The sequence below is a fragment of the Meles meles genome, chromosome 5 (assembly GCF_922984935.1).
Source record: "Meles meles chromosome 5, mMelMel3.1 paternal haplotype, whole genome shotgun sequence".
Classification (NCBI taxonomy): Eukaryota; Metazoa; Chordata; class Mammalia; order Carnivora; family Mustelidae; genus Meles; species Meles meles.
In genome coordinates, this window is record NC_060070.1 from 125,431,629 (window position 1) to 125,459,393 (window position 27,765).

At 47.1% G+C, this 27,765-nt stretch overlaps 4 protein-coding genes across 10 annotated transcripts in view; 1 reads left to right on the forward strand and 3 right to left on the reverse strand.

The window, feature by feature from the left end:
• Nucleotides 1-187: 187 nt before the first annotated feature.
• C5H6orf136 (chromosome 5 C6orf136 homolog) lies at nt 188-4,153 on the reverse strand. The gene is made up of 6 exons (XM_046006339.1): nt 3,675-4,153; nt 1,964-2,362; nt 1,598-1,686; nt 1,213-1,413; nt 570-639; nt 188-492 (listed from the first exon to the last, which is right to left on the reverse strand). The coding sequence occupies exons 1-6, from the start codon at nt 3,744-3,746 to the stop codon at nt 379-381; spliced, it is 945 nt and encodes a 314-aa protein (XP_045862295.1). The 5' UTR covers nt 3,747-4,153; the 3' UTR covers nt 188-378.
• PPP1R10 (protein phosphatase 1 regulatory subunit 10) overlaps nt 2,392-27,765 on the forward strand; it is a 43,394-nt gene continuing 18,020 nt past the window's right edge. Inside the window, exon 1 of one of the 2 annotated variants that reach the window (XM_046006331.1) lies at nt 2,392-3,547. The gene's annotated coding sequence lies outside the window, so the exon portion shown is untranslated. The remainder of the gene's footprint in view (nt 3,548-27,765) is intronic. The other variant, XM_046006329.1, reaches the window with a different exon arrangement.
• ATAT1 (alpha tubulin acetyltransferase 1) lies at nt 4,139-19,493 on the reverse strand. 6 transcript variants are annotated; one of them, XM_046006332.1, is made up of 13 exons: nt 19,259-19,493; nt 18,739-18,799; nt 18,531-18,622; nt 18,345-18,405; nt 18,109-18,222; nt 17,815-17,916; nt 10,372-10,417; nt 10,184-10,252; nt 8,380-8,451; nt 7,971-8,214; nt 5,163-5,242; nt 5,032-5,074; nt 4,139-4,482 (listed from the first exon to the last, which is right to left on the reverse strand). In XM_046006332.1, the coding sequence occupies exons 1-13, from the start codon at nt 19,363-19,365 to the stop codon at nt 4,317-4,319; spliced, it is 1,257 nt and encodes a 418-aa protein (XP_045862288.1). In that variant the 5' UTR covers nt 19,366-19,493; the 3' UTR covers nt 4,139-4,316. The 6 variants fall into 6 exon arrangements, with proteins under 6 accessions (XP_045862288.1, XP_045862290.1, XP_045862292.1 ...); XM_046006334.1 differs by lacking the exon at nt 10,184-10,252; XM_046006336.1 differs by lacking the exons at nt 18,739-18,799; nt 19,259-19,493 and adding an exon at nt 18,840-19,247.
• Nucleotides 19,873-27,707, reverse strand: MRPS18B (mitochondrial ribosomal protein S18B). Its single transcript, XM_046006340.1, has 7 exons — nt 27,572-27,707; nt 26,325-26,433; nt 26,121-26,218; nt 25,924-25,992; nt 22,721-22,787; nt 21,005-21,064; nt 19,873-20,427 (listed from the first exon to the last, which is right to left on the reverse strand). The coding sequence occupies exons 1-7, from the start codon at nt 27,647-27,649 to the stop codon at nt 20,132-20,134; spliced, it is 777 nt and encodes a 258-aa protein (XP_045862296.1). The 5' UTR covers nt 27,650-27,707; the 3' UTR covers nt 19,873-20,131.

Genomic DNA, 27,765 nt, shown 5'->3' on the forward strand with positions numbered 1-27,765 from the left:
TAATTGATTTATATTTTATTTTTAAAAAAAGATTTGAAAGAATTATTATTTTAAGTAGGCTCCATGCTCAGCATGGGGCTTGAACTCACAACCCCGAGGATCAAGGGTCCTATGCTCTACCGACTGAGCCAGCCAGGTGTCCCAAGCGTATGGGAACTTTTGAGATGCAGAGAAAGTGACACGGAAATTCTCATATATTCACTTAGACTTTATTATTTACAAGTTAAATTACACCACAGCTTTACACAGCATGAGATGGCAAAAAAGGAGAGTAAAGAGGGGAGGAAGCTGGCTCCTGAGATTCTAGGCCCCCTCTACTCCTTCCTCTTGTGCGTATATAGCAAAGTCTTCAGTGCTGCCTCTACCCCAGTTCCTGGATCAGGTCTTGGAACACAGGTGTAAGTTGGGTTCTGGCTCTGACAGTCCCAGAGTCACCAGGGCTCCCACTAGCAGCTTCTTCACAGGCGTTGGGGCTGAGTGTGAAGGCATCAGCTGCAGGGACAGAGGTTAAGGCCAGTTGGTGGGATGTTCTACACCTTCACCCATCCCCATCCAGCCTAAGGACTTACTTTGTCTAGGCGATGGCGACAAATGAGGCCATTGGAATTCAGGTAGAAGGTGGAATAGGCATCATAGGTCCTGGTGAAGGGAAAAAGAGAGGCTTACTGAGGGAGGTGACTAGTCCCAAAGTTTAATTCAAGCATTTGTTTAAACCAGTAGTTCCTAAATTTTACTACACAGTAGATGTAGACAAGGAGAACTCAAAAACAACCGATGCCCAGGTTGTACCCTGTCCCACTTAAATCTGAATGTCTGGCACCAGTATTTAAACTTTAAAGATCCTTAGATGATTTTTGCAGCAAAGCCTGAGAATCACTGGTTTGGGCCGAACCTAACAATTTCCTGGGATTCTGTTCTATGCCAGAAATTTACTAAATACCTAAGATTATGAAGCTCAACTTATTAGGAATTTTCATTTGTTCAATAAATACTTGAATGACTATGATGTGCCACATAATGTACACCAAAAAACTGAGTCTAGAGGTTTCTTGACACACTCAATGTCCCTGATTCCTGGTAGAGAAAACAAAATCCCTGCTCTCAAGGAGGCTGCAGTCAAGTCACAGTAGATCAAGGATGGTCTGGAAGACTAGATCAGAGTCCTAAAGGTAGGATTAGGAAACCGATTGGATCTTTTCTCACTTCTCTTACCGATAAAGCTCTTCCTTGTCTCGCTTGTAGAAACGCAGAAAGAGCATGTGGATGGGCAGCCCCACAAGCCGCCAGCGGGCTTGAAGGGTCCAATTCTCTGGGTGGCGGGTCAGCTGTAGAACCTCCAACCGAAGCTGTGCAAAATAGTTCCAGGCCAGGAAGCGGCAGAGGGTCAGTGACAGAATGTACCATGTCCGGCCCCTGGGAAGAAGGGATGGGAAAGATCGCTCATGATGGCATAATCAGAAAACCAAATTGGCCTATGTCTGGGGAATGGGAAACAGTTATGAGAGGTGGCAAGACATCTCTGGTAAATGAAAAAGATCAAGTAGAAAGCACATGGTGCTTTTCCTCCCCAAGGCCCTACCCATGCCTGGATTCTCACTTGGTACGGATGTTCAGGATCTCATTGATGAATTCCACATCCGATGAGTAGAGAGTATAGTCGTGGGAGTGAAGGAAGAGATTGGGAAGCTGGGTGGAAGAAGAAGGCATCAGCCCAGTAGGAAAGAAAAGATGATCCTACTTCTCAGTTTTCTCTTTGATGCTTATTTACTTCCCTCTGAGTAAAAAGTCATCTCATCCCATATTTAACTTCCCTTAAATCCAAACTGAAAAATATCTTTTTCTTGGGAAATGTTTATATGCCTGTCTCATAATTCCAAGAAATCCAGTCGACTAGCCCTCTATTTCCAGGTACTATCTACATCCCTTCTCACTGCAGATGGAGGCCACTTTCAAGCTGACTTACCTCTTGTCTCAGTCTCTCATACATGACAGCCAGGTGCTCCTCCATACTTGGATCTCCTGATGGAGTGGCAGAGGAAGGGCGAGAGGTCCCTGGGGCTTGGAAAGGTATCAAAGCCCCAGGACAGGGGCAGGGAGGTCCCTCAAATAGGCTCCTAAGCCCATCCAGGCAGCCACTATGCATCTCAGGTCCTGGTCCCTCCTCTCCCTTTCCTGGAGGGAGAACCACCCATGGTGAGCTGAGGGCCTGGATCTCAGGGAGATGTAGTGGGGGAGCCCAGGGAAGTAGCCAGATCGGAGGGGGTGGGGGTGGGGGAGACCAGAGAAGAGAAGATGGAGAAGTGGCTGTTGTGGAGGGGGGCAACAGGGGTGGGAATGGTAGAGTCCGTGGAGAAAGATGGTCCTAAGGAGGAATAATAAAAGGAAAAAGATAAGAATCTAGCTGACTGATGCCCCCTCATCTAAACTCTGTTCATTAATATGCTTCCAATCCCACCTGCTCCTCCTGACAGGAGGAAAATGGTATGAATTCAACTTTATCTCTACTGAAAATAGAAAGTTTCCTGTGACACAGGTACAGGTACTTCCCCAAAACATTAGTTTAAGATAACACTGTTTGGGGGCAGTTACACCTCTCTTACAGAAAAAAATCCTAATATTTTGAAAAATGAACAAAGGAATGGAGCAACAGATTTTAGTGTAAATGTGGATGAAAGGACGTGGCCAGTAACACAACTCCACCATGAAGTGTGTGATGGAAAGAAAACATCCAGCTGTAAGCAGGGGACATTTCTCTGAGCTCTGATTACCTTGGGCACTCTCATTCCCTATGCCTATTTCTTATAAATGTCCTTTTATACACAATGACGATGAAACACACTTAACTGTTATGAGAATTATCGGACATAATAAATGTAAATATAACTTCGTCATCTATAAAGTAGTATGTAAATGTAAGCTACTATCATTTCGGGCTCCGCTAATGACACAAACAAGCCGAGGAGACCGTTAAAGGCTGGGCTTCAAGTCGCCTGGTTTACCGACATTGGAAGTGCGATGGGCGGGAGGTCACCCAAAGTCAGGCCTCGCCCGAGACCTTCGGTCTCAAGGAACCCCTTGCAGGGCTGTCTCACTTCCGGGAAGGCTGGCGGGCGGTGCGGGGGTACTACCAGCCCCAAGGCGCCGTCTCCGCTGGGGGCGTGTCCATTTTGCCCTGCGGGGCGCAGGGGCTAGAACCGGATCCACCCAGGCTGGCCTTTCCGCCCGGACTGCTATCCCGGTGTTAAGATACGCGGGCTAAGCAGGGCGGCCCGCAGACAGAACAGTCTGTCTGTTCGGGATCTGGGAATTCCGGGGCGGCTCCGCGGCCAGGCTGCGAACCTCTCCGTCCCTTGTCCTTCAAATCACCTCCATGCGCAGGTAACCGCGGAAACGCCGGCGAAATGCGGCCGCGCCCCGCCGTCCGTGCTTCAACGCCGCCTGCACACCCGAGACCCGGGAGAACCAACATCGCGTGCACGCCACACCCGGCTGTGCGCTCCTCCCGGCCCCAGCGACCCCTCGCTCCTCCACGCGCCGCCCTGCACAGGTGAGAAGGGCGGCAGGACGGCATTGCGCCTGCGCGGACTGGGCGCGCGCTCCGCCCCACACGCCGACTCTGAGGAGGGTCTCTCCCCGCTCCCTCTCCTCCCCTCCTGTTTCCCCTCTGCTCTCACCTGGGGGCGAGCCTGGTAAGTGCGGAGGCAGGGGCCGAGACGCCGGGCCGCCCCCCGGCTGGGCTGGTACATGATCTAACGGGAGCGGAGACAGCGCCTCCAGTGTCCGGCCTCTGGCCTCCTCACAGGGGTGAGCGCGCCCCGGAGCCGGTTTCTTGAAGGGGAAATGGGGGGGAGGGGGGGGCTGTGTGTGAAGGGGCAGGAGAGAGGGAAACGGAGATGTTGCGCGCTTGCGCACTGCAGTGGGTTCCAAGGAGGCGGTGAGGCATTCGTCTGCAGTGAGTGCGCTTGCGCTTGCCGGCTCACGAGGCCGTCTAAGCGCGCTTGCGCAGTAAGTTAGGTCCCGGCGAACAGGGCTCTCTTACCTGTAGCGCTTGCGCAAAAAGCTGGGGGCTAATGGGCCTGAACCAGGTACACGAAGAGCGAGGGGTGGTATTGAAAATAATGACAACTTCCAGCAGCTCTCGTGATAAAAATAAGTACTTTTATTACTCTGGCTAAAAATAAAATACAAATGATTTGGCATTGATAAAGCCTGCTGAGTGAATGAATGAACGAATGAATACATCCATTATGAGGGCGGGCTTTGGCTACCTCCTATAGTGAGAATACTGACTTTGAAGGTTTAAGAGGGGGTTGCGGTCACCAAGGCCTGGTGCTGCGAAGGTCCTGCAAGTTTCGAATGAACCTGGCGTTGAATATGTTCCCACCCATTGTCCAGGGCTGGGCTGGTATCTGTGGAGGAACTGTGTGGATGTGTTCTTCCCCAGACCCAGCCTGTGACAAGACCTGCTCCTCGCTGGCAGACCTGGTAGGTGGGAGGGAGATGGAGAATGGGTTATAGGGATACTAAAGTGGCAATTTTAAGACCAGACTCTTCGGGGCGCCTGGGTGGCTCAGTGGTTTAAGCCGCTGCCTTCAGCTCAGGTCATGATCTCAGGGTCCTGGATCGAGTCCCACGTCCGGCTCTCTGCTCAGCAAGGAGCCTGCTTCCCTCTCACTCTCTCTGCCTGCCTCTTTGCCTACTTATGATCTCTCTCTGTAAATAAATAAAATCTTAAAAAAAAAAAAAAAAGACCAGACTCTTCAAGTTCTGGCCCTGATGTAGAACAGGACATATGATGGGAATATGAGGCTGAAACCATTAGGGCTACGTCCAAATTTGAAACCCCTCAGAGAGTACCAAAGGTAAGCACCAGTTGAACCTATGGGGAAAGAGCGTTTCAGAATATTAGGATGTTAGGTAGAACAATCTGTGGGAGGAGCTGGTGTTCAGAAGAGAAAGGAGCTGAGAGTGATGTTAGGAAAAGGAGTCAGAGGTGGTAGGAGGCTGGTAGGGGAGGGGTTCAGACCTCACCTATTCTCTGTGTCCTGTTCCCCCTGCTTCGATTCTTGGTTGCCTATGAAAACACCAGGCATGTGCATGGGAAGACTGGAGTAGATAGTCAATATGGCCTGATTTGAGAGTAAGGAGGGATGAATACTTACCTGTATTGGGGAGTGAGGAATTCAGCCCCCCATGGCGGCTGTAGCAGCAGCTTTGGGCTACCAGCCCTGGGGGAGCCCCCCTGTAGAAGAAATGGGAGATGATGGGGAAGAGGCTATAGGAAGAAAGATGAGTGGGTATGAAGGAGTCAGAGGAGAGGAATGAAAGGAATAATACAGGAGAAAGAGAAGGGTAATTACCATTCCTATGGGGTTTTAAACTAAGCTGTGCCTCAGAAAAGGGGAGGGAGCCCATTTCATAGCCCAAGATTTCTCTGGAGTAGTCCTGGTTTGTTGATATTAGTTCTAATGTGTTAAAAGTAAGGGTAAATGTTATCGAAGTTATGCCAGAAAACCAGACTCAGGTAAAAAAGTTTGTTGGACCAAGTGCCCTGGTGTTTGGTTTAGAAAACATGGTTACTTTCAATTACAGGATACGTCAGACCAGAGGGAAATAGGGATTGACAAGGCCAAATTCAGGAGGAAAAGGAATTGTCTTGAGAGAGGTCCAATGGTGGCGGTGGGGGCAGGAAATCAGAATGGGAAGCGGAATCCAGGGAATAGTCAGGAGGCAATGAGTGGATCCCAGAGATGTTGGTTAATATTGACATTTCAGCAATGGCTGGTCTAGGCTAAAGGGTAGACATCACTGCGGAGAGCTGGAGGTTTCTGGAGGCAATGGGGGAGTACATCTAGCAGCCTATACAGAGGGATCCAGCGACTACATTACAGGAGACAGAATCTGCATAAGATCCAGCAGATCACAAAGGTAGGGAGAATCAGAGGGCCAGGGATCCCAGGAAAAAAATCAGGTGACACACAAATGAGACTGAGACCTGAAGTTTGGGGTTTTTCTTGATTTTTTTTTTTCATTGAAAATGTCCATTTAAAAAACACAAAAGAATGCACACTTCATTCAGACAACACTGAAAAGGAGAAGGAAAAGGAGTTGGGAGAGAGGGAGATCCTGCTCCCAAGTACTGGGATGGGGGAACACAGTAGGGGTATCTGATCTACCACACATTCAGGGAGTAGGGAGGGTGAAGATGTTCCATACCCTGGGTATGGAGCAGGGAAGGTTCTTGCTATGGAGGAAAAGAAGGCAGGCCAGGGGAAGAGTTCCCATACCACCTCAAGAAAATCTCACAAGACTGGAATATATCATCATCTAGCTACTGGGGCAGGGTGTATGCAAGAGGGGGATCCCAGAAGCTAACAGATACTTGAGACTCAGGGCTTGTTCTGAAACATGGCTAAGAGTGACCCCAGTATACTAAATGGGATCTACTGCCAAGAAACAATTCCCTCACAGAATCTGGATCTAGGGAAAGTGGTAGTATCTTTATAAGTGTGGGAAGTCTTTAGAGCCTCAAAGCAGACATCAGTTTGGGGGTTCCCGGACATGTATATAAAATGTGGGGAGATTAAGAGTTTGGCAATGTTGAGTGAATCCCTTTGGGGACCTGGTCGTCTTAAGACCCTGTCCTTTATCACTGAACTGCTCTGAAGCAGAGCTCATCGGTTGGCTTCAGCAGGCTGAGAAGGTTAAGTGTGGTAGGTAGCACAGAACAGTATTAGAGTCACCAGTAATGCTGTAGAAGGACTATGGGATTTATTCCATGGACAAGACTCCTTAAAAACGTTTCCCTGGCTGAGGAGGCCCTTACACCTTCCAAGGTGTTCGTTCCATAGTCTAAGAGCAAGCAAGAATGTGCTTCTCTGGGTAATGAGTATGAGCCACCCAACCACGGGATCTGGCGGTGAATCAGGCTATCTGTGGGAGTGTTCAGAGCCCACTTAGGAAAGAAGGCGTGCTTTCTACTTAAGAAAAGCTACAAAGTATTAGCCCATCTGGGACCCTAACAACATCTTTGCCCAAGAAAGAGGGAGAGGGAATCCTACAAGCTCTGTCAGTTTCCACTGGAACCTGGGGACTACAATGGAAGAGTGGATGTGGGGTTCTCAGGGAGAGGGGGCTCTGCCTACCCCAGGTCTCCCAGGGAGGGAAGGGGGTAACTATCTGTCAGTATCGACTCTCATCAGAGCGGGGAAGGGAACTGTGGAAGGGTGTTATGGACAGGAGAAAGGGAAAGGGAAAGTGGGGGAGAGAGAAAAACAGAAGTCAGAAGTGAAGAGAAAGCTAGGGAGAGAAATCAAGGAGATACCCACTCCATTTGCTGGGATGGGTTCCTGCTATACAAAGCAGTAACATGAGGCCAGTGGCTCCCCAAACTGTCAGAAACATTGCATCTTCCCAGTAAGCATGAAACCAAGATTTCCCCAATCTGAGAGACTCAGTCCCCCCCACCCAATGGATATGTTCTTCCTATCCTTCCTCCCATCTCTCACTTTAAAAACTAGAGTCCCTAGTTTTTAAACTAGCCTGGGTGGCTCAGTGGGTTAAGCCTCTGCCCTGCTCAGGTCATGATCTCAGGGTCTTGGGATAGAGCCCCACGTTTGGCTCTCTGCTCAGCAGGGACCCTGCCTCCCTCTCCCCCTCCGCCTGCCTCTCTGTCTACTTGTGATCTCTATCAAATAAATAAATAAAATCTTAAAACAAAACACAACAAAACAAAACAAAAAACTAGAGTCCCTAGAGTCCATATAAAGTACTATTCTACTCCTTCATGTAACTTACTTCCAGACTGCTCCCATAAATCTGGTCTAATACATTCTTCTCAAAAGGTTTCAGGACTCTCCAATCCACCTGTCCTATTGCTTCACATCTCTGGCAGATTCAAACTCCCCTTTGCCATTGCTAACACCCTCTTTGACAGTTCTGAGGCTCCCTAATCCTCCAACTCCTATTACCTGGTGCGCCGACGTTGGGCTGGGCTGCCCCCAGGGTCGGTAGCAAGCAGAAGGCGGGCGGTAGGGTGTGGGGGGCAGAGGCGCAGGGAACGCAGCAATTCCTGCTCTGGCACAAAGGGGCGGAGGGGACCCCGTTCTGGTGAGTTTCCCAGGCTGCTGGAGCGGGGGGGTGGGTGGGCTGGAGGCGTGGCACGGCGAGGGGCCCTGTTTAGGGGCCAAGGAGGCTCCACAGCTACCTTCAGAACTGGCAAGAGGGAAAATACAGAGCAAGACGGAGAAAGAAGAAAAAGGAGAAGAGAGTGATGACAGTAAAGATTTGGGTAGAAAAAAAGAGAAATCAGAGCCTTTAGAGAGAACTAATCCTTCTGGGTTAAGGCCCCCAAGCCAAGCCACCCTACCCCAGTCTTACATTCTCGGTCACTAGAAGAATATGGCTTAATGTCTCCCTCTGCTCTCTTGGGTGGCAGCTTTCTTGCTGGAGCTGGCAGTGGAGAGCACACAGAGAAGGTAAGCATTAGAAGACATACTCTGCACCCTTCCTCCCAGCCACTACCCACCCCTTGACCCCAAACCTCTGCTCCCTGACACTACATTTCCTCCTGGGGAAGGAGAGAATTCAATTCAGCTCCATCGCAGAAGCCCTGTGGCAATCCCTTCACACCAAGAGGGAATTCAGGGGAAATGCTGGAGCACTTTTGAGGGGAGCCAGAAGGAGCAGGCCAAATGCAGAGTTGGGGGGGAAAGTTCCAGGGGGAGACTCTGGGACTTGGGAGATGCAGGAGAAAGTTGGCTAAGGGAGGCAAGCTCTTACTGTCAGTGGGTGCTGTCACGCCCCCCTGGGATTCTGGGGCAGTGGAATGGTCCCAGCCGGGCCAACGAGGACCCCAGGTCCCTCTAGATGAGATGGACAAAGTCCTTGGTTAATTAGGAATTGCTTTGGAGAGATCAGGGGAGGCTGGGGTAGGGCAGAACCTCTCCTTCCAGGGCAAGATTTAAGCTTTATTAGGAAAAACAAAGTTTGAGGAGTGGAGTTAGCACAGTAAATGGGAGGCTAACATATTATGCAAAGCTCTGCTTCCCGTCCCCTCGCTTTTCTATTTGCTCCCTCCCTTTCCCTCTCAAGAGGTTCTCTATTGTGTGTGGCAAATGAGAGACTGCTCAGCAAATCCACTGAGGCTTTATCCATGGTCCCTTCCCCTGTGGACTTGGGTCCTCACTGTCCTTGTTGGCTCTCACTCCCTCTCATAGCCTGTAGTCAGCAGGAGCTAGATGGGGGAAGCCTTGGCAAGCAAAGGGGGTCATGGATATGAATTGCCTCCCTGACACTGGTCAAAGCTAGTAAATGATAACAGATTGTTCTTTGAGTGGTAGTTACTCCCTTTCCTGGCCATGGAGGAGGTAAGAGCTAGCCACAAGGCCAGCTCAGCAAGGCAACATGTCTGTGCAAGCTGGGCATCTCTACCATGGGAGGCAGTGAGGAAGGAGGAGTGGGGCTCAGAATGGCAGGGAGTGTGTGTGTATGAGGATGGAATGGGGAGCCTGGGGAGCATTTCAATACCTCCTAGATTTGTTTTCTCCAGATCAATTTCATTATTTTGTTGGAAATATCATAAATTCTGAGCGTTCTTTTCTAAAATTAGTATTTAAACTTGGGACCATTCTTGTCACTATTCTATAACTGGAAATGGAAGGGGTGGCCGCACTTGTCTATCCCTCAACTGACAGAAACCTGAGGGGTCTGCAAAGGAATGTGACCCTGGCCTTTGATGGACCTGAAGCGGCAAGAGACGCCATAAATATCAATCATCAAACAGGCTCCTGATGAGCTCACTCAGTTAAAAGTTCTGACAAGCCGGGGCGCCTGGGTGGCTCAGTGGGTTAAAGCCTCTGCCTTCGGCTCGGGTCATGATCCCAGGGTCCTGGGATCGAGCCCCGCATCAGGCTCTCTGCTCAGCAGGGAGCCTGCTCCCCCCACCCCCTTGCCTGCCTCTCTGCCTACTTGTGATCTGTCTGTCAAAAAAAAAAAAAAAAAAGTTCTGACAAGCCTAAGAAGTACTAAGCTCATGAGGGCAAAAGCAGATGGGTAACAACTGCTGGGACTTGGGCTGCTTTAGAATTTTCCCAAATTGCCCATAATCGCACTGTGCTCCCTGTGGCTTCCAGAGGAGCTAGCCACCATGGCCTACAGTTCCACCCATTCACTGCAGCTTTACCAGCGGGTGTAGAATCAACTGCAGCAGCGCGAGAGTGTCGAGATGCCCTCAGGGAGGGAGCAGGGGGCCCTGTGAGGAAGGAAGCGGTGGTGCCCCTCAGTAAGGGGGCCAGTGGGATCAAGAATCTACCTCTTTCCTTCCCCTCACCCCAACTACTTGGCCAACATATACAAGGTGACATAACTTACGATGTTGATGGGCAAAGAAGCCTTCGAAGATCACAAAGTTGTTGACCTATAAGATAAAACAAGTAAAATATAGTTGTTCATTCAGCCATTCACAACTACATGGGGACAGAACCTTGTCCCAGAAAGACCACAGTGGGAGGAACAAAAGCCAGCCTTCCTGTCCTTGTTAACAGACTCAGTTAAAAACTCAGACCCTGATTTCCTGATCTCAAAACTTACTACAAGGTATGGTTATCAAAATGGTATTGAAGAGGCCAAAAGAGAGACATACAGACCAATAGCATGAATAGAGTTCAGAAAAAAACCCATGTGTCTACAGTCAATTTTCAAGGGATGTGCCAATATGATTCAATGGGGGAAAAACAGCTTCCTTTTACAAATGGTGCTTGGACAACTGAATATTCACATGTGAGATAATGAACATGGACCTCTAACTCACATCAGACAAAAACAAATTCAACCGGGTCAAAGACCCTAAGTGTTTTGGGTTTAAAATTTTTTTTGTTTATTTAAGTAATCTCTGCATTCAATGTGGGGCTCAAACTCACAACTTAGAGGATCAAGAGTCACAGGCTCTTCCGACTGAGCCAGCCAGGCACCCCAAAGATCTAAGTGTCAAGAGCTAAAACTATGAAACTCTAAGAAGGAAACATGGAGGGGGATTGTCTCAGTGGCTCAGCTGGTTGAGCATCTAACTCTTGGTTTCAGCTCAGGTCATATCTCAGGGCTGTGAGACTACTCCCGAATCAGGTTCCCTGCTCAGCTAGGAGTCTGCTTAAGATTCTCGGGGCGCCTGGGTGGCTCAGTGGTTTAAGCCACTGCCTTCGGCTCAGGTCATGATCTCAGGGTCCTGGGATCGAGTCCCGCATTGGGCTCTCTGCTCCGCAGGGAGCCTGCTTCCCTCGCCTCTCTGCCTACTTGTGTGGTCTCTCTGTGTCAAATAAATAAATAAAATCTTTAAAAAAAAAAAAAAAAAGATTCTCTCCCTTGGGACGCCTGGGTGGCTCAGTTGGTTAAGCCGCTGCCTTCGGCTCAGGTCATGATCCCAGGGTCCTGGGATCAAGTCCCACATCGGGCTCCTTGCTCAGTGGGAGCCTGCTTCTCTGCCTCTGCCTGCTGCTCTGCCTGCTTGTGTTCTCCCTCTCTCTCTATGACAAATAAATAAATCTTTAAAAAAAAAAAAAAAAAGATTCTCTCCCTCTGTGCCCCCACCCTGTTTGTGCACTCTCTCTTAAAAACAAACAAACAAACAAACAAACAAACGGGGAAATCTTCATGACCTGGATTAGGCAATTGTTTCTTAAATATGACACCAAAGCACAAGTAACAAAAGAAAAAAAAAAAAAAAACCAAACTGGACTTCACCAAAAGCAAAACTTTTGTACTTCCAAAGACACAATCAAGAAAATGAAAAAACGGGGCGCCTGGGTGGCTCAGTCATTAAGCATCTGCCTTTGGCTCAGGTCATGATCCCAGAGTCCTGGGATCAACCCCCACATCAGGCTCTCTGTTCCACGGGAGGCCTGCTTCTCCCTCTCCCACTCCCCGTTTGTGTTCTATCTCGCTGTGTCTCTGTCAAATAATAAATAAAATCTTTTGAAAAGAAAATAAAAAAAAACGGGGCCCCTAGGTGGCTCAGTCATTAGCCCCCTGCCTTCAGCTCAGGTCAAGATTCCAGGGTTCTGGGACTGAGTCCTGCATGGGGCTCCCAGCTCAGCGGGAAGCCTGCTCCTCCCTCTCCCACTCCCCTTCTTTGTGTTCCCTCTCTTGCTGTCTTTCTCTCTTTCAAATAAATAAGTAAAATCTTTAAAAAAAGAAATACACAAAATTATTTAGAAAAATGAAAAAACCCACAGAATAGGAAAAAATAATTGCAAATCATACACCTGATAAGGGCATTATATCTAGAATATATAAAGAACAATTACAAGTCAAGAATAGAGAACACACTTTAAAAATAAGCACAAGGAGGGTGCCTGGGTAGCTCAGTTGGTTAAGTATCTGGCTCTTGCTCTCATTTCAGGTCCTGATTTCATCAGGGTCATGAGTTCAAGCCCCATGTTGGGCTCCCGGCTGGGTGTGGAATCTACTTAAAAAAAAAAAAAAAAAAAGTGGGCATAGTACTTGAATAAACATTTCTCTTAAGAAGATATGCAAATGGCCAATCAGCACTTGAAAAGATGCTGAACATCATTAGTCAACAAGGAGATGCAAATTGAAACTACAAAGAGATCCCAGTGATACACCCACTAACATAGCTAATCAAACAACAAAAAAAAGGTGGCCACCTGGGTGGCTCAGAAGATTAAGCCTCTAACTTCAGCTCAGATTGTGATCCCAGGTACTGGGATGGAGCCTGCTTCTCCCTCTCCCTCTGCCTGCTTGTGCTTTCTCTGTCTAATCAATGAATTAAAATCTTAAAAAAAAAAATAACAAATGTTGGTGAGGATGTCGAGAAATTGGAATACTTGTATGTTGCTGGTAGAGGATGTAAAATGTTGGTCGTTGTGGAAAAACACTGCGTCAGTCCTCAAAAAGTTAAAGATTACCACATGACCCAGCAATTCCACTCTTAGATACCCAAGAAAACTAGGGATGCCTGGGTGGCTCAGTGGGTTAAGCCTCTGCCTTCTGCTCAGGTCATGATCTCAGGGTCCTGGGATCAAGCCCCGCATAGGGCTCTCTGCTCAGCAGGAAGCCTGCTTCTCCCTCTCTCTCTGCCTGCCCCTCTGCCTACTTGTGATCTCTCTCTCTCTCTGCCAAATAAATAAAATCTTAAAAAAAAAAAAAAAACTAAAAAGATATGTGCAAACAAAATCTTGCACACAAATGTTCATAGCAGTATTACTCATAAGAGCCAAAACATGGAAACAACCAATTCTGAATCAGCTGATAAATGGATAAACAAAATGTGGTATATCCATATGATGAATATTATTCACCCATAAAAAGGCACGTGGTACTGATACAGGCTGCAATATGAATGAACCCTCTGAAAATATTATGGTAAGTGAAAGGCAAACACAAAGGCCACATATTGTATGATTCTATTTATATAAAATGTGCAGAATAAGCAAATTGACAGCAGATTACTGGCTGACAAAGGCTGGGAAAAGGTGTATACAGGAAGTGACTGCTTAATGATTCTGGTTTTTTCTTTGTGTGATGGAAAGGTTTTGGAATTAGAGACCAGGAATAATCAGACAACACTGTGAATATACTAAAAACCACTGAACTGTGTATTTTACATAGTTAAGAGTGCATTTTATCTCAAAACTCAAAAACCTGTACCCTACTTTTTAGTTCTCCCAGGACCCAGGGTAATGGAGACACACTGCACAAAACACCAGGGAAGAAGAGGCATCCAAAACTTTCAAAACAGAGGCTTAAACATATACACGTACATACACACACCAGGCCAAATGGCTTAAATATACAAATACTGAGAAAAACTAGCATTCAGATGGATGGAATTGTCAAGGGAAGACATGCTGGAGGACAGGGTGCCACTTTGATAACTAGTAATTGACTATCTTAGAGTAACTTCATTATAGTATCATATTCAATTTGGCCTTCACAACAATCCTTGGAGTCACTATGTTAAAGAGTAAAGACTTGGAGACATGGCCTGCCCAAGCCAAGTAGCTAACAAGTGACAGAGGTGGGCCTCAGGCCCCCGACTCCTGATTCTAGCTGTAGCAGTTCAGCCAGGAATACATTGCCCATCAAGAATGGGCAATGGGGGGGCACCTGGGTGGCTCAGTGGGTTAAAGCCTCTGCCTTCGGCTCAGGTCATGATCCCGGGGTCCTAGGATCGAGCCCCACATCGGGCTGTCTGCTCCGCAGGGAGCCCGCTTCCTCCTCTCTCTCTTCCTGCCTCTCTGCCTGGTTGTGATTTCTGTCAAATACATAAAATATTTTTATAAATAAATAAATAAATAAATAAAAGAATGGGCAATGGGGGGCGCCTGGGTGGCTCAGTGGGTTAAAGTCTCTGCCTTCGGCTCAGGTAATGGTCCCAGGGTCCTGGGATCGAGCCCCGCATCCGGCTCTTTGCTTGGCGGGGAGCCTGCCGCCCCCTCTCTCTGCCTGCCTCTCTTCCTACTTGTGATCTGTCTGTGAAATAAATAAAATCTTAAAAAAAAAAGAATGGGCAATGGGTTAATTAATTGAATTTAAATTTAAAAAAGAGTAAAAAAACAAAAAAACCAAAGCGCTTAACATTAAAAAAATAGTGGCAATGGGTTCAAATTCTTGATCTGCTACTTATTAGCTATGGGAACTTGGTCAAGGCACTAAACTGTATAAATCTTAAATGCAGTCAAGAGAAGTACCCATTTCAAAGAGATGTACAAGGGTCCACTGAAACGATCCATGTAGATAGCACAGAGCTCATGAATCATTGTTTACATGATTTATACTCTATAATGTTTTGGTCTCATAGTTACTTGGGTCTGCCTGATACTGTGCTCCTTTCACTGCTCTCCACTGCCTCTTTTTTTTTTTTTTAAGATTTTATTTATTTGACAGCGAGAGAGAGAGAGATCACAAGTAGGCAGAGAGGCAGGCAGAGAGAGAGAGGGAAGCAGGCTCCTGCCAAGTAGAGAGCAGAGAGCCTGATGTGGGACTCGATCCCAGGACCCTGAGATCATGACCTGAGCCGAAGGCAGCGGCTTAACCCACTGAGCCACCCAGGCGCCCCTCTCCACTGCCTCTTAATGGAACAGTGTACAAGGGGAAGACATTCTAAATATAAACAGACCCTGCCTGTTTCCTGCCTTGACCCTGTCTACCCACCCAACCTCCTCCAGAACAAGCACATGCTCAGCATTCCTGCCACACCAAACTGCCTGCCATACATAATTGAATACCTACCCGCTTTTGCTCATGCTGGCTCCTATATATAAAATGCACTTTAGCCTGCCTACTTGTCCGCTGTCCCCATGACATTCACCTTTCAAGATTAAATTTGTGTCAAGCCTTCCTTTACCCAATCCCCACCCCAAGGTAGCATCTGTAAGCACAATCAAATCATATTACAGTGGAATAAGTGTCCATGCTCCAAATCCAAGGCTAACTTGTCAACCCAATCTCAACCTCTCCTGCCCATGACATTGTTTCAGCAATTCTCTCCACGTTCTCTGACATCATCACATTTTCTTTCTACTGAGTCATTCTTATGCTGTTGGTTCTTCCAGCTGAAAAGAGTCAACTCTCTCTCTTTTTTTTTAAAGATTTTATTTATTTGACAGAGAGAGATCACAAGTAGGCAGAGAAAGGGGGGGGAAGCAGGCTCCCCGCTGAGCAGAGAGCCCAATGCGGGGCTTGATCCCAGGACCCTGAAATCATGATCTGAGCCGAAGGCAGCAGCTTAACCAACTGAGCCACCCAGGTGTCCCAAGATTAGCCTATTCTTGTCTCTACTTCCTAGCTTCTCAATCTCCTAAAGCCCACTCCATTCAGTCTTCCACCCACCACTGCACGGAAAAGGCTGATTAGGATCACCAGTGGCCTCAGGTAACTAAATAATAAACTAAACTCCCACTCCCCCTGCTGTGCTCCCTCTCTCTCACTGTCCCTCTATCAAACTGATAAATAAAATTTTTTAAAAAGATTTTATTTATTTGAGAGAGATAGCAAGAACATAAGGGGGTGGATATATAGGGAGAAGGAGAAGCAGGCTCCCTATTGGGCAGGGAGCCAGATGTGGGGCTCGATCCTAGGATCATGGGATCATGACCTGAGCTAAAGACAGATGCCCAAAGACTGAGCCACCTAGGCACCCCAGGATTCTTGTTTCCTAACTGGTCTACTTGCTTCTATCTTTGCTCCCCTACTGCTATTCTTTCTTTTCTTTTCTTTTTTTTTTTTTTTTTAGGATTTTATTTATTCGTCAGAGAGAAAGAGAGAGACAGACAGACAGGCAGAGGGAGAAACAGGCTCCGTGCCATGCAAGGAGCCTGATGCAGGACTCGATCCCAGGCTTCCAGGATCATGACCTGAGCTGAAGGCAGACACTTAACCGACTGAGCCTCCAATCATCCCCCGACTACTGCTATTTTTTTAAAAATTTTATTTCTTTATTCATGAGAAAGGTAGAGGCAGAAGGAGAAGCAGGCTCCCCAAGGAGCAGGGAGCCTAATGTGGGACTTGATCCCAGGACCCCAGGATCATGACCTGAGCCAAAGGCAGACGTTCAACCATCTGAGCCACCCAGGCACCTGCCTACTGCTATTCTTTTTTTTTTTTTTAAGATTTATTTATTTATTTGACAGACATCACAAGTAGGCAGAGGCAGGCATAGAGAGAGAGAGGAGGGAGGAGGCTCTCTGCTAAGCAGGGAGCCTGATGTGGGGCTCGATCCCAAGACCCTAAGAGATCATGACCTGAGCCGAAGGCAGAGGCTTTAACCCACTGAGCCACCCAGGCACCCCTCTCGCCTACTGCTATTCTTAACGGCCAAAGTAGTCTGGTTAAAAGTAAATCAGATTATCATCCCCCTGCTCAAACCCCTACCATGACTCTCCTCTTTCCACTTAGAGCATAAACTAAAGCCTTTACAATAACCTATAAGGTTGGAAATATTATTCCTCCCCCACTGCTGCCTGCTCTAATCTATACACTCCCCTTCAATCATGCTGCTCTAGCCATACCAGCCAATTCACTTGCTCAGGCACATTCCTAACTCATGGAGTTTGTACTAGACATTCCCTTTGCCTGGGATGCCCTCTCTATACTCTCCATTACCTGGCTTGTATTCTTACTTCCTTTAAATTATTGCTCAAATGGCACTTTCTCAGTGAGGTCTTCCCTGACTATCCCACTTAAACTTGCTACCCCATGCACACCCATCCCCACAGTGGTACTCACAAGCCCTCTTAGTGGCTTTCATCTTTCCAGAACACTTATCAACCATGCTACATAGTCATAGCTATGTTTGTCTAACCAACTAGAATATAAGCTCCACAAGGGCAGAGACTTTTATCTGTTTTGTCGAGTAAGTATTCCTAGTGTCTAGAACAGTGTCAAGTACTCAATAAATATTTGCTAAATGAATGGATAGCATTAGTAACATTATTCTGTATTTACTTATACACAAACCACATTCTCCATATTAGACCAAAGCTCCCAAAGGATAAGGAAAATATATTTTTCTGGGCCTTAATAAACACTGAGGTGCAAATGAGCTGGCTACATCTGGAGCACAAACATACTACTGGGTATACAGAACAGTGAAAAATTAAAATAGATGACAGCAAAGAGCTGCACAATGAGAGATGTTACCCACCCCAAAAAAGGTGGGAGGAAGGAAGAGCTTAGCTGTATAAAATGAATCCTATACAATGGGGAATAAGAAGCACTTGGAAGATGCCACTTCTTTGCCCCAAATAAACAGATTCAATGCAAATGCCCAGTAAGGATCTACCCTCTGAAACCTCTAACCTGTGGGACTGTGGTCTCCAGGTTGTAATGTTTATTCAGGAACTTAAGCAGCTTCTGTGAGGGTCGGTCAATGGCCAGTTGGTGTGGTTCAACTCGCTCCTTCTGCAGGGAACAGGAGACTCAGGGTAGAAGGTTGGGGAAGAGCATGCCAACAGGAACCCAGGAGCCTGGAAAGGGAATAGGAGGATACGGGAACATGGCAAGCAGGAGGGTACAAGGCAGAGCCTCTGGTAGGGGTTAGTGCAAAGGCGACTTTGATCTCTGTCTTGGATAGACTGGTGAAATAGGTGACACCTGCAACATATAGTGGAAGAGTTCTTGCCCATGGCCATGGCGCTGAAGTGACTCATGGATGTAAAAGTCCAGAATGCAAAGTGGTTCTACCTCATTGTGAGCCTCACGATCATCCTAAGAGGGAAAGAAAAACAAGTACCTTTTAGGACCCAGACATCGTTGCTGCCTCCCAACATCCAGAACTTTTATTCTTAGAAGCCAAGGGATGTGAACTCTCAGCTTGTAGTAATACTCACCAGTACAAAGAGTTTCTTGTATCCAACTTTAAGGAAGCCGATAATGGCTCCTTTTCCAGCCCTGTAGGATGGGGAAAATAATGAAACAAGCTAGTAGCAGCTATTTGTAAGGGAGAGTCAAAAAAGGAAGGAGGAGTTGGGGGAGGAAGGAATCAAGTATGGGATGGAAGAGCATTTGGCACTCACGGTCGCGCTGAAGTGTCTTTGAGCACATACATAACATGACGGTTACTCTGCATCCTTGATACACTGGTGATGGGAGCAGGAAGATGCTGGGCCTGCAGGTAAGATAAAGACAGACTTTCTGTAAGTCCATTTCAAAGGACCTGTGCTTTCCTTATCTACAAGCCCCAGAAAGATCCTCCCCTTTTCTCCATCTAAAGACTCCCAGTACCTTGGCAGAAGCCTTGCCCAGTTCATCTACAATGGTCATAATTTGCTGTTGCAGATCAACACTACAGAAAAAAAAAGATAAACAAAGAGTCAGATACTCACTGAATTAGAGGATCCTGGGAACCTTGGCCATAACCTCAACCCAGGTTCAGCACTTAAGACTCTCCGACTTTACCTGGGAGACCTCCAATCTGATTTTCTACCCCACCTTTCTGGAACTTAAACTTTTGCCACACCTCTTTTCAATACAGTACACTCCCTACTCCCTGAGGTTACTGCAGGGAAGCAGGAAGGGCGGGTCAACCACATCCTTTGGTTAGAACAAATCAGGCCAAGGAGCGAAAGGTCACAGATGCAAGCGCCCATCAATTCCACTAAGTCTAAGGTCAAAAGTCACCGTACGGGTGAGCCAGGGCAACAAAAGGAGAGGTCACTAGTCAGTGAAAAGGGGGCGTGGTGCCTGGACCAGGTTTTCAGAAGAACAAGGAGAGAAGGGCTTTGGGGCGGGTTTGAGATGTCACCGGGCCGTCGTTGTGGTTCCGGGTCGGCGGGCTGGGGGTCGCAGGTGCTGATCCAGCACCGTGATCCGCTCCGGGAGCAGCGCATCCACGTCGAACGAGAACTCCATGGCCCATTGTGCGTGGCCAGACCCCGCCCCATACTACGTCACTTCCGCCCCTTCCTGAAGGGAGGAGGTGGGGGGAGAGGAAGCACCTCTGGATGCCTTTCATTCCCTGCGGCTATGAAGGAGGGGCTCAGGACCCAACCCATCCTCCGCCCATCCCCTTTCAGACCCCCCCCCCCCCCGCCCCGCCCCGCGGCTGTCAGAGCAATGCATTTTTCCTAGCCTAGTGTCCCATTCTCCAACCCCTTCAACAGCGCCCCCCACGCCCCAACAAACAACGAGGGAACTGCTAGGTATGGTGGGAACACTGCCACTGCTTAGGACACAGGAGGCCAGAAAGGTGACCATGACATAATGGCCCAACTGTTCATTTATGATTATTTCTGGTCCCAAGAATCACTGGCTGGTCTGGCTCAAGCCTTATAACTCCTCTCCCCACAGCCAGCACCCATTCACCAACAACCCCCCCACCCCCAGCACAAATGGCATTAATCTGAAACTCAGCCAAGAAACAGGAGATACAGCTTTATTGTGAAAAAGACAAGTTAACAGAAATCTGAAGCAAGTAACAACGTTTAGCCTGTTATTTACAATATACAGAGTCTGGGGTTTCCCATACACATCTGTCCTGCCCTCCCCTAAGCCTCAGAAGCATTTATTCCATTCAACAGCAATCATTTCTTCTCTCTGGCCCTGAGCCTCCCCAGAGTGAAATCCCATCATGTAATTCCTAGCCACTATGTCTTAACTCCTTCCCAGTCTACAGCTCCTACAGAGCACTCTGGGGGCTCTTCTGCTCAGTGGAGGAGGCTTCCGCTGGGGTTGTGAGGGGCACCTCAGGCATTGATTCAGGTGGGGGACCACTCTCTTCTCGGAGATGGCCCTGATAGAGCCGTCGAAGGCGGGACAACTCTCTCTCTGATGGCTGTTTCCAGCTGTACCACGGATACCAGGGGTCACCTGAAACCAGGGAGGGCGCTGGCGGAGTAGCACTCACAGCTCCATGAGAGGTACTGAAGTCAAGGTCCCGAGGTTCAACCTGAGGAATATGGTAACTGAGGAGACCTAGGGGATTAAAGAAAAAAAGGAAGAAAAATAAGGAAGGGTAGTTGGGGTTAAAACAACATGTAAAATGACATATAAAGGGAGGGAGGAACCAGTCAGAGGGACTGAGTATATTTATACATATTCTACATTGCACAAAGGCAACTGGCCAAGGGGGCAACGGGGACTGACTACTTACTGCTGGGGCTCTTGTCTGCCAAGTTGTGCAGTCCTACACCAGGGCTGTAAAGCCACATCTGCCCTAACAGAGGCTTATCTTTTTAAATTTCTGCAAAGGTGTCATAGAGCCCAAGGACAGAAATGTATACAAAGACCTCCTATGATCTCTCTTTGGCATTGGGACCAATAGTTACATAAGGGAAGAAGAAGGAAAGAGGATTAAGACAGCGGGGCAATGACAAGGTAAGAAACACAGGAGAGAGAAAAAGGGACAATGGAGTGCTGAAAAGAGATTCTTGGGAAGAACATGCTGGGTGCCACCTCCTCAGACAGACATGAGTATTTATATCCACCCTCTAGCCCTAAATCACCTTCTTTATGGCTAAGAAAAATGCAGTGGGCCCCTTCTCATGCTCACCATGATCTCTGGCTTTCTGGATGGCCTGGGTCAACTTCTTGTGTTGCTTCATACAGACCCCTGAACGAAGAAAAAGAAAAGAGTGCTCATTCTAGAAAGCAAGGTAAATAGAGAATACAACTGCTTCTATATGGTTATAAAGAGCTGGGTTTGGATAATTTGCTCTTACCTAATAACCCTACTTCCCTGACCCCTCTGATTGGCCTCAGTTTCCCCATCTAGCCAACTGGAAGACTCCCCCCTCTCTGAGAGCTGAGATTAACACTAGTGGGTCTAGCCACTATAGAAAAGCTATTTAACTATAAAACCTCCAAGAGCAGAAAATAATTCAAAGGGCAAGTGTGGCTAATTAAAGGTTTGGCTTGGACAATCCATTGAGAAAGATTCAGTAAAGGAAGAAAGGGCTCTCGATCTAGAGAAGGTGATCTGAGAGAGTAGCAAAATAGTTCCTTCAGCTTTTTATAACTTCACTACAGTTTTTTTTGTTTTATTTTGTCAGGGACAAAGTGCACAAGCAGGGGGAGCTGCCTCCCCACTGAGCAGGAAGCCTGACATAGGGCCAGAACCCTGAGATCGTGACCTGAGTCATCCAAGCATCCTGGCCATAAAGCTCGTCTTTAAAACCCCCTGACTAAATAAATAAATAAAAAGTATAAATAAATAGTTACATAAATAAATAAAAAGTAAAACTCCCTGACAAACCAAACTCCACTGATCATGTTGCCATTCCCAAAATGGAGGATTCAGATTATTCTTTGCAAATTTATCATGCTTTAGAGCAGCGGTTGAAAATTTTTTCTGTGTAGGGCCACATAAATTTTAGGATCTGCAAGTCCCACAGTTTCTGTCTCAGCTACTCAACTCTGTCACTGTAGCCTGGAAGCAGTTATAAACAATATGAAAACAAACAGATATGGCAGTGTGCCAGATTTGGCCTGTGGCCTTCATTAAGGAATAGACATAGTTTTTTTTTAAGATTTATTTATTTGACAGAGAGAGCAATCACAAGTAGACAGAGAAGCAGGTCGGGGGGACAGGCCCCCTGCTGAGCAGAGCCCCATGCGGGGCTCAATACCAGGCCCCTGAAATCATGACCTGAGCCAAAGGCAGAGGCTTAACCCACTGAGCCACCGAGGTGCCCCAGAATAGATGTAATCTTGAATTGTTAGGATTGTAACTCCAAATTTGGAAGATCTAATTGGATTGTTGGCAGCAAAAAGAATTTATAGGACAGTCAATTTGCTAGAAAGCCTTTTGTAAAAGCAAAGAGATCCTACAGAAAGGAGTAATTACCACTTCTAAGAGTTACACTTAGATAACTTACTTACATTGGTACTTGCTTGTACCTTTTGTCCACATGTGAATATACCCATTAAGGCAAGATTTCCAACAAAAGTTCATTCATGGGGTGCCTGGGTGGCTCAGTGGGTAAAAGCCTCTGCCTTAGGCTCAGGTCATGATCCCAGCGTCCTGGGATCAAGCCCCACATCGGGCTCTCTGCTCAGCAGGGAGCTTGCTTCCTCCTCTCTCTCTGCCTGCCTCTCTGCCTACCTGATATCTCTGTCAAATAAATAAATAAAATCTTCAAAAAAAAAAAAAGTTCATTCATGCTTTTTATGCCTTATTTAAGGGTCACCAAGTTACCTGTTGTATGACTGAATAAATGAGGATTGCTCTAAGGAAAAGCTATTTTGGTGGTGACAAAGATAAGCTAACCTGTGTATGGAGCATGGAAGATGACACCTGTGTGGACGCAGACAAACTGTTCCAAGAGCTTCACGTTCTGTGGAGGAAAGTGGTAGGGAAACATAAGAGAGCAGGGAGAACAGCAAGACTTTGAGAAACTGGAAGTGCACAATCCCTACACATGTACATAGACACCCTTAACTCCTCTCTCTCCAGATGCTACCCTCCTTCATGTCCCAGTTTTAGCTCCATCAATTTGCTGAATACATTCTTTTTTTTTTGGACAGACAGAGATCACAAGTAGGCAGAGAGGCAGGCAGAAAGAGAGGAAGGGAAGCAGGCTCCCTGCTGAGCAGAGAGCCCCATGTGGGGCTCAATCCCAGGACCCTGAGATCATGACCTGCGCTGAAGGCAGAGGCTTTAACCCACTAAGCCACCCAGATGCCCCTTGCTGAATACATTCTTGAAGACTCGGCAAACATTTCCCATTTCTTGGCCTTGCAACCATTTCATGCACACTCTATATTCTGTCACTGAGACTCACATAGAACCATCTTCTACAGGGGTTAGGTTCTAAAATCAGCCCCTCACACAAAAAATTGGGGTCAGTTGGCAATCCCTGAAATCACTTAAAAATGTTATGTGTTATAATGTGCATGTATAATTTTGAATGTTTATGATAGCATGCTGTATGTAACATATATATATATATTTTAAATATTTTATTAATTTGACAGAGAGAAATCACAACTAGGCAGAGAGGCAAGCAGAAAGAGAGGAGGAAGCAGGCTCCCCGCGGAGCAGAGAGCCCGATGTGGAGCTCGATATGACCCGAGCCGAAGGCAGAGGCTTTAACCCACTGAGCCACCCAGGTGCCCTGTATGTAACATATATATTATTGACATCCATTTTATACATCTAATTCTGTAGAATGACTGCCAGCCAGCAGGTTAATCACAGAAGACAACACCCATGGAAAAAAGGAGATGTGCTTGTGGAGTGGAAGAGCAAGCAGAATCACCTGCACTATTCAATTTGTAATCTTTCTTCCTTGGTTATGTAATTGATTCTAAACTGTATACAACTGGTTGTATTCTGGTTTTTTAAAGATTTTTTTTTTTTTATTTGACAGAGAGAGAGATCACAAGTAGGCAGAGAGGCGGGCAGAGAGAGAGGAGGAAGCAGGCTCCCCGCGGAGCAGAGAGCCCGATGCGGGGCTCGATCCCAGGACCCTGAGACCATGACCCGAGCCGAAGGCAGCGGCTTAATCCACTGAGCCACCCAGGCGCCCCATGTATTCTGGTTTTTTAAAAAAGATTTATTTATTTGAGAGAGTGAGTGCATGTGTGTGAGAGAGTGGAGGGGCAGAGGGAGAGGGAGAGAATCTCAGGCAGACTTCTGGCTGAGCATGGAGCCTGATGAGGGGCTCAATCTCACAACCCTGAGATCATGACCTGAGACAAAATCAAGAGTCAGACACTCAACCAATTGAGCCACCCAGGTGCCACTGTTCTACTTTTAAACCAATCATACATAGTTGAAATTGAGAAGTTACCAGGATGCCTGGGTGGCTCAGTGGGTTAAAGCCTCTGTCTTCGGCACAAGTCATGATCCCAGGGTCCTGGGATCGAGCCCTGCATCGGGCTCTCTGCTCAGTGGGGAGCCTGCCTCCCCCTCTCTCCCTGCCTGCCTCTCTGCCTACTTGTGATCCCTGTCTGGTAAATAAATAAAATCTTAAAAAAAAAAAAAGAAATTGAGAAGTTACCTACAGTGGTGTCAGGAGGGGACTGAAAGCAGTCAGACACCTATCTACTGAATGATAGACGAATTCCTTCGAATTCCCCTGATGACCAATCATTCAGCTTCTGCTCCAATACCTTTACCACAAGTTCAGAAGAGCATTTTACCCATTATTTATTTTTTTTTAAAGATTTTATTTATTTATTTGACAGACAGAGATCATAAGTAGGCAGAGAGGCAGGCAGAGAGAGGAGGAAGCAGGCTCCCTGCTGAGCAGAGAGCCCGATGCAGGGCTCGATCCCAGGACCCTGGGACCATGACGTGAGCCGAAGGCGGAGGCTTTAACCCACTGAGCCACCCAGGCACCCCTACCCATTATTATTATTATTTTAAGAATTTATTTATTTGATGGATAGAGATCACAAGTAGGCAGAGAGGCAGGCAGAAAGAGAGGGGGAAGCAAACTCCCTGCTGAGCAGAGAGCCCGATGCAGGGCTCGATCCCAGGACCCTGAGATCATGACCTGAGCCGAAGGCAGAGGCTTAACCCACTGAGCCTCCCAGGTGCCCCCCATTATTATTTTTATATGCTTTTTGAACTCTTTAAGGAGCAAGTCCTGTCCTTGCAATAAATTGTTTTTTGAGAAATAATTGAACTCTGTATATTGCTTCATGCATTTGCCCTCCAGCGGTAAGTATCAGCAGGTTACCAAACATCAACATGACAACAAACTTATAAAAAGAAAACAAAAACAAACAAACAAAAAACAAAAAAAAATCCCACACAACCTCAGGGGCCTCTGGGTGGCTCAGTCTGTTAAGTGTCCGCCTTCAGTTCGGGTCATAATCCTGGGGTCCTGGGATCGAGCCCCACACTGGGCTCCCTGCTTGGTGGGGAGTCTGCTCCCATTCCCCCTGCTACTCTCCGGCTTGTGCTCTTTCTCCCTCACTCTCTCTCTAAAAAACAACAACAAAACAACTAACCCAATCTACTTGATAATAACTGCAATGGATATAAATGAACCTTTGGCTATTGCTCTCCCATTAGAAATAGACACTTTGGGGTGCCTGGGTGGCTCAGAGGTTAAGCCTCTGCGTTCGACTCAGGTCATTATCTCAGGGTCCTGGGATCGAGCCCCGTATCCAATTCTCTGCTTGGCGGGGAGCCTGCTTCCACTCCTCTCTGCCTGCCTCTCTGCCTACTGGTGATCTCTCTGTCAAATAAATAAATAAAATCTTTAAAAAAAAATAAACATTTTCCTGACCTGCAATTTAGACTGTAAATTCATAGGTAAGAGATGAAGGTTTTTAGTATAAGCCACAGTAGAGGACAAAAAGCTGGAAAAAGGAATGTTTTTAATACTACTAGAAAATCAATGCAAAATAAACTGTAGAGGTGCTTAGGTTATGAAGAAGAGTGGGGCACCCATGGTAATCTCTTTAGCACTACAAAGAGGCTCCAAATCCTTATCCTAGAGAAAAGACTGCTCTTACCCTAAAGTCGACATGCAGCTTGTGATCCCGGCAGATGGGACAGGGATTCCCAGCAACTTTATCTCTACGCTGTGGAGAAAAGAAACTAGTAGTTGAAGGATGTTCAAAGTCCTGTGAGAAAATGTGCTACTGCCACTGTCACTATGGCATTCACCCTCACTCCACATCCCATCCACGTACCACCTTCAGAAACTCACAACACATGTCTTTCTAGTCCGCTGTGGGGGTATTCCACCTTTGTGGTTTCTACGGTAGTCAGCCCAGACGGGGCGAGAACCATAGCGGTTCTGGTATTCTGAAATGAAAACTCATACAAGTTATTCCTGGTGGGGATAGTAGAAGTGTCTCTGTACATTTATTGCAGACCCCACATGATCCTCCCCTTTCCCATTCAGAGGTACCTTCTGAGTCCAGATATTTCCAGGGTTCATTCTTATAAGGTGTTATGGGATCTGGGGACAAAGAATCTTCCTCAGATCGGCCTCTGGTGCAAAGAGTCTGAAGAGGAACCTATAAATAAGGCAATAAATGAGAAAATGAGTTCAAGGAAAGGACATGATAGTTTCGCTGCCCATGTTAGGGACAAGGAAAACATGCCCATCGTACTAATGGAATAAAGCAAAAATATATTTAGAAAATAGCATTTTTGTTAGGGTAAAACTAAAGTCATCAACAACCACTTTCTGTCTCTGACTGGATCCTGAAGAAGATAACATGAGAGGGTAACTAGGATAGGTGATTGGGAAGCAGTCTTATTTGAGAAGACACACATGATGTGTTCGTGCTTTCAAAGATGTACTGAGGAAAGGGAAAAGAAAGGAAAAGGGAGGATGTCTAGCTTCTTGGAAGGAAGATGCTTAGTGGGGAGAGGTGAGTCTCCAACCAAATCCAACCTGAATCACTGATTTTCCCAGCCTTACAGAAGTTGAAGGTCAACATTCCACAGGTCAGAACAAACTTGAGTCCTAACGCTAGCTTTAAAGCTACCAGGGCTGTTATTAACTCCGTGGTGACCCCTGTCACCACTCTTAGGGAGTGGCAGCTGTGCAACCTTTCCTATCCCACCCTGCCCCACCAAGAACCTACCCTGCCCTACCAAGAACCTCCAGTGCGGTGAGTACATGAGGCTGGAGGGAAACCTCAATCTAGAAGACTAGTATCTTTTATGCTCTGGTTAAAAAACAAAACAAAACAAAAAACTAATTTAGCGAAAGAAAGAGAGCTAAGAAACTGGTCCTCAGGTCGTGAGAACGTATCCTGGCTTTACTGGGAGATAGCTCAGCAGGCATAAATTAGTGTCCCTCAACTCAAGGACACTCCAGGGCATGATAGATTTAGACATTATATGCATGCTTAAGAGCTGGTTGTGTACGACCACGAGGCCCAATCTTTCACCTAATTCTTTAGCCCAGTTGGTGCCTTCGAAAAGAATATCTAACTCTTTTCCCTTGGCTGGGGATTAAAAACCCGCGAAGTACTGAGAAGGGTGAGGGGAAGGCGAAGAGTGGTGAAAGCAGCGCTGCCTAAACAGCCAAGGCATAATAAAGACTCGGGAGAGTCTCCGCTCCTGAATTCCCAGCAATGGAGCGACGACCTACAGAAAGTATAAGTAAGTGGCGGTTGTACAAAATGTGCTCCAAGGAGCTACCTGAACTCCGTAGGCACCTCTGAAGGGCAAAAGGCTAGGAAGGAGCCTCAGCCACGAACGCAAAACGGAAGCCGCCATGTTGACGTACGCCAAAGGCAGGAAGAGCCGGAAAAGCAACTGCGCATGCTCCAAGAAACTGACTAGGGTAGGGCCAAGGGCGAGCCCGCAGTGCCCCAGGCGGCCGCGCACTTGCG

What these genes read in the sequence shown, in the direction of transcription:
- C5H6orf136 (XM_046006339.1), bottom strand. Translation starts at nt 3,746, where the DNA reads ATGTACCAGCCCAGCCGGGGGGCGGCCCGGCGTCTCGGCCCCTGCCTC. An exon ending in CTTACCAGGCTCGCCCCCAG is followed by an intron (nt 2,363 to 3,674) that starts GTGAGAGCAGAG and finishes ATTCCTCCTTAG; the next exon opens with GACCATCTTTCTCCACGGAC. An exon ending in GACAAGGAAGAGCTTTATCG is followed by an intron (nt 640 to 1,212) that starts GTAAGAGAAGTG and finishes TCCCTTCACCAG; the next exon opens with GACCTATGATGCCTATTCCA.
- ATAT1 (XM_046006332.1), bottom strand. Translation starts at nt 19,365, where the DNA reads ATGGAGTTCTCGTTCGACGTGGATGCGCTGCTCCCGGAGCGGATCACG. An exon ending in GGAACCACAACGACGGCCCG is followed by an intron (nt 18,800 to 19,258) that starts GTGACATCTCAA and finishes TTTTTTCTGTAG; the next exon opens with TGTTGATCTGCAACAGCAAA. An exon ending in GCCCAACGTCGGCGCACCAG is followed by an intron (nt 5,243 to 7,970) that starts GTAATAGGAGTT and finishes TTTCTTCTACAG; the next exon opens with GGGGGCTCCCCCAGGGCTGG.
- MRPS18B (XM_046006340.1), bottom strand. Translation starts at nt 27,649, where the DNA reads ATGGCGGCTTCCGTTTTGCGTTCGTGGCTGAGGCTCCTTCCTAGCCTT. An exon ending in GAAATATCTGGACTCAGAAG is followed by an intron (nt 26,219 to 26,324) that starts GTACCTCTGAAT and finishes TTTTCATTTCAG; the next exon opens with AATACCAGAACCGCTATGGT. An exon ending in CTTCCATGCTCCATACACAG is followed by an intron (nt 21,065 to 22,720) that starts GTTAGCTTATCT and finishes TTCTTCGTTCAG; the next exon opens with GGGTCTGTATGAAGCAACAC.